The following is a 10,409-nucleotide window of genomic DNA, read 5'->3' on the forward strand; positions in this document are numbered from 1 at the left end:
ACCTTGGGACTTACAAGGGACTGAACTTAATGGCCTGCCGTGTGGTTTAGTAACATTGGCATTGTGCCTTTTTACTTGTCAACCTTGGGGCTTCTTACTCAGACAACCACTGGCTGCTGAGTGAAGAAACGCCTCTAGCTCCAGTGGGCTGGGAGCAGGAGGCAGAGCTGGACCCCAAGGTTGAGGGGCTTACACCCAGCCCCTAAAGCCTGGCACCTTGAACTTGGACTTAAAGCTTCCAAATTGTAAGAATAAACTCTTGTTTGTTAAGGTCATCCCATTTCTGGTATATTTCCTGTCAGAGCAGTACTAGGTAACCAGAACAATAAGTGACAACTATACACATGGACTTCACCAGATGGAATACACAGGAATCAGATTGACTACACAGGTGGCAAGAGGCGATGAAGAAGTTCAATATATTCAGCCCAAACAACATCAGGAGCTAGTAGTGGAACAGACCATCAACTGCTCATATGCATGTTCAACTTTAAGTTGAAGACAATTAAAACAAGTCCACAAGAGCCAAAATATGACCTTGATAATATCTCTCCTGAACTTAGAGACCATTTAAAGAGTAGATTTGATGCATTGAATACCAATGACCGAAAACGAGAATTGTCAGATGACATCAAGAACATCATCCATGAAGAAAGCAAGAGGTCATTAAAAAGACAAGAAAGGAAGAAAAGACCCAAATGGATGTTAGAAGAGTCTCTGAAACTTGCCCTTCAGAAGAGAGTATTTAAAGCAAATGGAAGAAATGACAAAATAAAAGAGCTGAATAGATTTCAAAGAGCAGCTCGAGCAGACAAAAGCCAATTACTATCATGAAATGTGCAAAGATCTGAAGTTAGAAAACCAAATGAGAAGAACATGCTTGGTATTTCTCAAGCTGAAAGAGCTGAGGAAATAATTTAAGCCTCGAGTTACAATATTGGAAGATTCTATGGACAAAATATTGAATGGTGCAGAAAGCATTAAAATAACATGGATGGAATACACAGAGTCACTGTACCAAAAAGAATTGCTCAATGCTCATCCATTTCAGGAGGTGGCATATGTTCAAGAACCAATGGTATTGAAGGAAGAAGTCGAAGCTGCACTGAAGGAAGTGATGAAGAACAAGGCTCCAGGAATTGATAGAATACCCACTGAGATGTTTCAACAAATAAATGCCCTGCTGGAGGCACTTACTCAGTTATGCCAAGAGATTTGGAAGATAGCTACCTGGCCAAATGACTGGAAGAGATCCATATTTGTAAGAATTCCAAAGAAAGGTGATCCCACAAATTGTGGAAATTATCAGACAATATCATTAATATTGCATGCAAATGAAATCTTACTGAAGATAATTCAAAAACAGTTGCAGCAGTATATTGACAGAGAACTTCCAGAAATACAAGCTAGATTCAGAAGAGGACATGGAATGAGGGATATCATTGCTGATGTCAGATGGACCTTAGCTGAAAGCAAAGAATACCAGAGAGATGTTTACTTATGTTCTATTGACTATGCAAAAGCATTTGATTGTGTGGATCACAACAAATTATAGATAACATTGAGAAGAGTGAGAATTCCAGAACACTTGATCGTACTCATGAGGAACCTGTACGTAGATCAGGAAGCTGTCGTTCAAACAGAACAAGGGGATACTGCATAGTTCAAAATCAAGAAGGGAGTGCATCAAGTTTGTATACTTTCATCATACTTATTCAACTTGTATGCTGAGCAAATAATCCAAGAAGCTGGATTATATGAAGAATGTGGCATCAAGATTGGAGGAAGACTCATTAACAACCTGAGATATGCAGATGACACAACTCTGCTTGCTGAAAATGAGGATGACTTAAAGCACTTACTGATGAAGATTAAAGACTACGGTCTGCAATATGGATTACACCTCAATATAAAGAAAACAAAAATCCTCACAACTGGTCCAATAAACAGCTTCACGGTGGATGGAGAAAAGATTGAAGTTGTCAAGAATTTCATATTACTTGGGTCTACAATCAAAACTAATGGAAGCAGCTGTCAAGACATCAGACAGTGTATTGCATTGGGCAATGTACTGTTGCAAAGGAGTGATGAAGAGCAGAGATGTCTCATTGAAGACTAAGGTGCACCTACCTAAAGCCATGGTATTTTCAATCACTTCTTATGCATGTGAGAGTTGGACAATGAATAAGGAAGATCAAAGAAGAGTTGAGACTTTTGAGTTGTGGTGTTGGAGAAGAATGCTAAGAGTACCATGGTCTGCTAAGAGAGCTAACAAATCTGTCCTGGAGGAAGTGAAGACAGAATGCTCTTTGGAATCAAGAATGGCCAGCCTTTATCTCACCTTCTTTGGTCATGTTGTCAGAAGGAACCACTCCCTGGAGAAGGATATCATGCTTGGTAAAGTGGAGGGTCAACAAAGAAGGGGAAGGCCCTCAATGAGATGGATAGACATAGTGGCTGCAGCAATGGGATCTGATATAGCAAGGATCATGAAGCTGGCACAGGACAGGGCAGTGTTTCATTCTGCTGTGCATAGAGTGACTATGAGTTGGAGACGACTCATTAGCACCTAACAACAACAACAACAAGCATAAATACTACACTATAGTGTAAAGGAGTTCTGGTGGTTAAAAGCAGTAGGCTGCTTACCAAAAGTTCAGCAGTTCAATCCAACCAGCTGCTCTGTGGGAGAAAGATGAGGTAGTCTGCTTCTAAAAAGATTTACAGCCTTAGAAACCCTATGAGGCAGTTCTACTTTGTCCTATAGGGATTGACTCAGAATTGCCTCGATGGCAGTGAGTTTATGGTGTAAACATAAAAGTTAAGTTTACACTACAGTGTATTCTAATAGGGGCAAAGTGACTGAGTGGTTAAGGCAATTGACTCTTATTCCACTGCACTCTGCACATATAGGTTCAAATTACATCCTTGTCAGATGTTACTTTGGGGAGTCCTGGTGGCACAGTGGCTAAAGTACTAAACTGCTAATTGAAAGGTCAGCAGTTTGAACCCACCAGCTGCTCTTCGGGACAAAGATGTGGCAGTCTGCTTCCACAAAGATTACACCACTGGAAACCCTATGGCTTCATTCTACTCTGACCTATAGAGTCACTATGAGTCAGAATTGACTCAATGGCTATAGGTGGTGTGGGTGGTGTTGTGTAGTCTAATAACTGTACAATAACATTATGGAAAAGTTTAAAATATGAGAATTAGCAAAATGTGACACAGAGACATGAAGTGAGCACATAAAAATGGCACTGAGAGACTTAGCACAGGGTTGCCACCAACCTTCAATTTTTAAGAAATGCAGTGTCTGCAACATGCAATAAAATGAGATAATCCTATAGTGGTAGTGTTTGGGGGAAAATAAAAACAGCAAAGAAAGAAAAGACCAAAATGGATGTAAGAAGGAACTCTGAAACTTGTTCTTGAAAGGAGACTAGTTAACGGAATAGAAGAAATTATGAACTAAAAGAGTTGAACAGAAGATTGAAAAGGGAGGGCCAAGAAAACAAAGTAAAATATTGTAATGAAATGTGCAAAGATCTGGTATTAGTAAACCAAAAGGAAAAAATAGGGTCATCATTTGTAAAGGTGAAAGAACTGAAGAAAAAATTCAAGCTTCAAATTGAAATATTGAATAGTTCTATGGACGAAATATTGAACAATTCAGGAAGTATCAAAAGAAGATGGAAGAAATACAGAATCACTGTACCAAAAAGAATTGATTGACATTCAGCAATTTCAGGAGGTAGCATAATCAAGAACTGATGATACTGAAGTCCAAGCTACTCTGAAGGCATTGGCAAAGAACAAAGCTTCAGGAACTGAAGGAATGCCAATTGAGATGTTTCAACAAACAGATGCCACTCTGGAAGCACTCAATTTTCTACAAGAAACATGAAACACAGCCAGCCAATCAACTAAAAAGATCTGTATTTATGACCATTACAAGGGAAGATGATCAAACAGAATGTGGAAATTATCTAATATCATTAATGTCACATACAAGTAAAATTTTGCTAAAGACAATTCAAAAACATTGCAGCAGTACATTGACAGGAAACTGCCAGAAATTTAAGCTGGATTCAGAAAAGGATGTGAAAAAAGGGATATCACTGCTGATGTCAGATGGATCTTGGCCGACAGCAAAGAAAACCAGAAAAAAAAAAATTGCCTCTGTTTTATTGACTATGCAAAGGAATTTGACTATATGAATCATAACAAATTAAGGATAACATTGTAAAGAGGAATGGTTTTATTCCAGAACACTTAAAGGTGTTCATGTAGAACCTGTACATAGACCAAGAGGCAGTTATTCAGACAAAACAAGGGGATATTGTGTGGTATAAAATCAGGAGAGGTGTGTGTCAGAGTTCTATCCTTTCACCATATTTATTCAATCTGTATGCTCAGCAAATCATCTGAGAAACTGGACTTGTATGAAGAAGCATCAGAATTGGAGGAAGACTCATTAACATTCTCAGATATGCAGATGACACAGCCTTCCTTGCCGAAAGCAAAGATGACTTGAAGCACTTACTGTTGAAGAGCAAAGACTACAGCCTTCAGTGTGGATTACACCTCAAAGTAAAGAAAATAGAAATCCTCATAACTGGACGAATAAGAATATTATGATAAAGGGAGAAAAGATTGAAATTGTCAAGGATTTCATTTTATTTGGATCCACAATCAACGCACACAGAAGCAGCTGTCAAGATATCAAATTATATATTGCATTGGGAAATGCTGCTGCAAAATACCTCTGTAAGTACTAAAATCCAAAGATGTCACCATGAGGATTTTATTGTTAAGTGCGGTCGAGTTGGCTCTGACTCATAGCAATCCTATGTACAACATAAAGAAACACTAGCCTGTCCTGCGCCATCCTCACAACCCTTGCTATACCTGAGGTCATTGTTCAACCACTGTGTCAATCTATCTTGTTGATGATCTTCCCCATTTTGCTGACCCTGTACTTTACCTAGCATGATATCCTTCTCCAGGGAATGGTCCTTTCTGACAACATGACCAAAGTAGCTGAGACGATGTCTGGCCATTCTTGTTTTCAAGAAGCATTCTGCCTGCACTTCCTCCAGGACAAATTTGTTCATCCTTTGAGGACTAAAGTGTGCCTGATCCAAACATGGTATATTCAATTGCCTCTTATGCACGTGAAAGCTAGACAATGAATACAAAAGACCAAAGAAGAATCGATACGTTTGACTTATGGTGTTGTCAAAGAATATTGAATATAACATAGACTGCTAGAAGAATGAACAAATTGTCTTGGAAGAAGTACAGGCAGAATGCTCCTTACAAATAAGAATAGTAAGACTTTGTCTCACATTCTTTGGACATGTTACCGGGGGAAACTGGTTCCTGGAGAAGAACATCGTGCTTGGGAAAGCAGAGGGTCAGCAAAAGAGTCTCTCAATGAGATGTACAGACACAGTGGCTGCAACAATGGGCTCAAACATAGCAACAATTGTGAGGATGGTGTTGGACCAGGTAGTGTTTCTTTCTGTTGTATGCAGGGTCCCGATGAGTTGGAGCTGACTTGACAGCACCTAACAATAACGACAACAAACACTGTTATAAGAGAATACAATGAGATACCTCTTCACATCAACTAGGATGACTATCATAAACTTGATAGACAATAACAAGTGTCAACAAAGATATGGAGAAATTAAAGCCTCATTTATTGCTGGTGGGATTGTAAATTGATTTCGCTGCTTTAGAATATAGTTTGGCAGTTTCTCAAAATGTTAAACGTAAAGTTACCATATAAGTCAGCAACCCCACTCCTAGATATATAGCCAAGAGAAATAATAACATAGTTCCATATGAAAATTTCTAAACAAATGCTCATAGCAGCATTATTCATAATATCTGAAATGTAAGCTTATCAGCAGGTGAGTGGATAAACAAAATGTGACAAATCCATAAAATGGAATATTATATACGATACAAAATTCAATAAAAATCAAAGCTAGCATTCTGTGAGACAAAATTTACTATATTGAATTTATAATAAAGCATATTTTATTGTTATTTATAAGTTATGTACTATATATATGATTTAAGGAGGTCTGGTGGTATAGTGGTTGAGGCATTTGGCTGCTAACCACAAGGCCAGCAGTTCAAACCCACGAGACACTTCACAGAAGAGAGATTGAGCAATCTGTTTCTGTAGATTTACAGCCTTGGAAACCCATTGGGGGTCTCTTTGAATTAGAATAGACTCAATTGCAGAGTGTTTTATATATATTATTTATATCAGTAAAGTTTATAATAAACTTATGTACATATATATATGTATATATTGTTCCCAGAGAGACCATTGTTAACAATTTGCCAGTACACCACTGTTTAGTATAGTCTTCTATCTTCTTTTGTATGTTTGAAAGTCTTTGTAATAAATATTTTGAAGAAAAAATAAATAAAAATCTATATAAGCTGAAGAAATTGATATAAAGGAAATTGTGGTATTTGTGGAAATAAACTTTTAGAAAATTTGAAATAAATACATCTGCAAAAGTAATCTACACAAGCAAGTCAAAAAGCTCCACAGTAAAACAGCAAGAAATAGAAAATTTATTGGCTCAGAGAGGACAACCAGGAGTAGCACAAAGAATTTCAAATGATAGAAAGAGTAATGAGACCTGTGGATGTGCTGAGAAACATTTTCTGACAATTTAACATAATATTATCCTCTTTGGAACAGTAAAGACAAAATTAGATTGTCAAGATGACAGAAGGAATGTGACCAGACAAGAAGAGGTGTCATGGTAGCAAAAAAAAGGCAGTGATGTTAATTGATAACTTTTTTTTAACTTTTTATTGTGATTTGAGTGAAAATTTGTAGAGCAAATTGGTTTTCTGTTCAACAATTGATACACATTTTGATTACAATCCCCACAATATAAGAGCAGTCTTTCTGCTTTCTCCCTGTGTTTACCATTTCCATTTGTTCTTCTTTCCTATCCCTTCTTGCTTTCTGAGCTTTATTCCTGGGCAAATGCTGCCCTTTTGACCTCATATTGTTGAGTGTTCCAAGGAGTGTGTTGGCCCTTGATGTTATTGTTCACTTTATAGTCCCATCTATTGTTTGACTGTAATTGAACCATGGGAGTGAGTTTGGTTCTAGGCTTGAAGAGTGTCCAAGAGCCATAGTCTTTGGGGTTCTACTCATCTTGGTCAGATAAGTAAATAATAACTTTTTGGGGGGACCCTCAGTACACAAAAACTAAAAAAACATCTTCCAGAAAAAACAAAAATTGATCATCTTAAAATGGTAGTAGATGAAAGACACAATGATCTGTACATTATATTTTTTAAATAAATATTGGAGTCCTTTAGGCTATAGTTGTGTGGAACTTTATAGAGAATGAAATATGAATTAATTGCCCACATTCAATTATGAAGAATGAAAGAATCAACTGAGATAAAAAGAATTTTTTTCAAAAGTATGGTTCAAGTAATAGAGAAATATATATTGTAGTGTAAAATGACATAATAATACCTTATGGGAATTTTATTTATATCCTCATGCATTTAACACCTGTTGATTTGATGGGACTAATATAATGAACATCTATATCTACTAAGTGAACTGTCTAAAATAAAGGTACATTATATACACTCAAGAGAGATCTTTTTTTGGTAAATTTTTTTTTCAATTTTGCTTCTTCATAGTATGTAATTATTTGGTTTGGAGAGGAAGCAAGGAGGAACAAAGACACAAAAAACTGTAAAAGCAACTAGTTTCAAATCTCCATCACATAGCAGAAAACCAACTAAGACAGGTGTTCACTGTAGGAAATTATATAAACACTGGTTTCAATATTGGTCATGGGGGGATATATAAGATAGTCCCCACTACTTATATTATATTTGACTATTTAGAGCCATATGTTATTAACTCTATATCTGAAATTTAAAAATTGGTGTTCATGATGACAGTAAGGAGCTCTGGTGGCCTAGTGCCTAAGGCATTTCACTGCTAACCAGAAGGTTGGAGGTTCAAACTCCCCAGCCACTCCATGGAAGGAAGACTGGGCAATCTACTTCGGTAAATATTTACTGCCTTGGAAATCCAAAGTGGGTCACTATGAGCTAAAATCGACTCTATGGCAGTGAGTTTGTTCTCTTGTTTTCTGTTTTTTGTTTTTATGACAACAGTAATGAAATCATTTTTTGTTATTGTCATTCCAGGTACCCATTTCTATTACCTATATTGGATGTGAAATTTGTGGCCCAAAAGATCGTAAATGCTATTTTAGAGGAAGAACTTTACGTAACATTTCCCAAATATTTATATGTTCTACAGAGCATGAAACTGTAAGTTATAATGACTCCCTTCTATCGCTTCAGTTATTTGTAAACAAAGTGGCTAACCATTGTTACCTCTTTTGCCTAGAAAGAAATTATATTTTCTCAAATGACAAAAGGAAGAATTGTAACAGTGCAAGGACAATTTGTTGGACCATTACAAGCTGTGTCCTTGTTACTTTGGCATCAAGAAAATGTAGGCCTTTCTGAGTACAAGTTATTTATGTTCAACACTGAATCAAACAAATGCCAAATTCTTTTTTGTTATTTTTTGGTGAATTATTTTATTTTGACTAATGTAAACTTCAAAGGTTCCTGAGTGGTGCTAAAAGTCTATACTCAACTACTAAGCTAAAGGTTGGTGGTTGAAACCCATCCAGTGGTACCATGGAAGAATGGCCTAGTGATCTGCTTCCATAAAAGATTACAGTCAAGAAAACCCTATGGAGCAGTCCTAATCTGTGATCATGGGGTTTCTATGAGTCAGAATCAATTCAACAGGAATGGGTCTGTTTTTTGGTTTTTAATGTAGACTTTTGTTTTGAAAACAAAGGACAAAAAACCTGAGTATGTTGCCAAGTGAATATTAAGGGTATTTGGCAAGCTCCTCATTTCATTTAGAGAGCCCATACAACTCCAAGCAAAGCCTATGCTATGAGCTCCAGCATATTCCTGCATGGATTTGGCCTAGGCCCACCATCTTCTCTGGAGATAATACAAAACAACACCTAAGATTCTCAGAAATCCTACTGTGCCAGGCACCACACAGCATAACAGAATGGCCTGCACTGTATCACAGTCGGTCCTCTCCCAGTCTCTTTAGGGTCTGTGTTGTCATTATCCCATTCATGATGGGGAATCTGAGGCTTAGCCAGGTAAGTAGTTTATGTAGGGTAAACAGCTAATAAGTGCTAGAACAAAGTTTCAAATCAAAGTTTCAAATCTGAGCTTAAGCACTTCTTGTCCTTCACTCCTGTAATTGTTTGTATAACATCTGTTTTCCTTGCAGGACCCCACTTCTGAATTGCTCGTTGCTCAATCCTTAGGTGTCTAGTATACAATAAGCACACAACCAATATTTGTTAACTAGGACTGAGTTGAGCACAACTGAGGTGACCTAAACAGAACTAAGGTGAAGGCACAGCCCCTGTCCTCCAGGAGCAAAGGCAGTGGTTCTCCACTGTGAGTGTACCTTGTAGTCACCCAAGGAATATTTAAAACTCCTTAAGCCTGGGCGCAGGCCCAGACATTCTGCTTAAGTTGGCCTGGTTTTCTTTCTAGTATTTGCTATCATTTGTTGATCTGGTAAATAAAATACCATAGTCTTTCCTTAGAACTCAGTGAATATGGGTGTATATAGTGGCCTGAGCGTTGGGATTTTTCAAAGCTTCTGAGTGGTTCAGATGCACAACCAGGGTTGAAACCCACCAGAATGAGGGTGATGGGTGGTGCTCAGGGTTGGGACTCATATAGTGATGTACACAGCATGGGCCACTGTAGTCCACACTTTGTGAAATTCACAATTAATCTTTGCCAAGAAGTTTCTTTGACTCTTCTTGAAGGGATGCCATTTTGTTCTCTGCTTTTCTCTAGATTGCTATCTACAAAAATGTTTCTTGCCCTTGCACTGTACCTTGGAGTAGACACATGCACTGCTGCATTAGAAGAGAGAAAGACAGCAGAGGAAATTCATACTGAAACAGAGGAAATACCAAAAGCTCAATCCTCAAGTGTGGTGATGCAATAAACACAAAGTATTATAAAGATAAACTAGAATTATATTATAAAGATAAAGTAGAATTTCTACCAGTGCTATTTAATGCCCTTAGTCTGTCAAGACTCACAGGGCTTCCAAAAATGACAGAATGCAGCTTGCAAACTGATTTTTGTACAGGCATTCAAATTGTCTAATTTTCACTATTTTTTCATTACATAATTAAGGACATCACAGCCTTTCCATTGAATTCAATCAACATATTTATAAAAAGAAATGAAAGACAATTGACCCTAATTTAATGTTAGACAATATATTAGAAAAGGTATAATCACAACTAACCGCTTTGTAAATC

General features: G+C 37.3%; 1 protein-coding gene across 1 annotated transcript in view; it reads left to right on the forward strand.

Annotated features, from left to right (window-relative positions):
• SDR16C5 (short chain dehydrogenase/reductase family 16C member 5) overlaps window positions 1–10,087 on the forward strand; it is a 22,905-nt gene extending 12,818 nt beyond the window's left edge. The window contains exons 5-6 of the mRNA XM_007939501.1: window positions 8,224–8,349; window positions 9,934–10,087. Coding sequence (XP_007937692.1) covers window positions 8,224–8,349; window positions 9,934–10,087 — 280 coding nt within the window. The remainder of the gene's footprint in view (window positions 1–8,223; window positions 8,350–9,933) is intronic.
• The last annotated feature ends 322 nt before the right edge of the window (window positions 10,088–10,409 follow it).

Source organism: Orycteropus afer, unplaced genomic scaffold, assembly GCF_000298275.1.
Source record: "Orycteropus afer afer isolate SDZICR_OR568_19922 unplaced genomic scaffold, OryAfe1.0 scaffold00060, whole genome shotgun sequence".
NCBI classification, from domain to species: Eukaryota; Metazoa; Chordata; class Mammalia; order Tubulidentata; family Orycteropodidae; genus Orycteropus; species Orycteropus afer.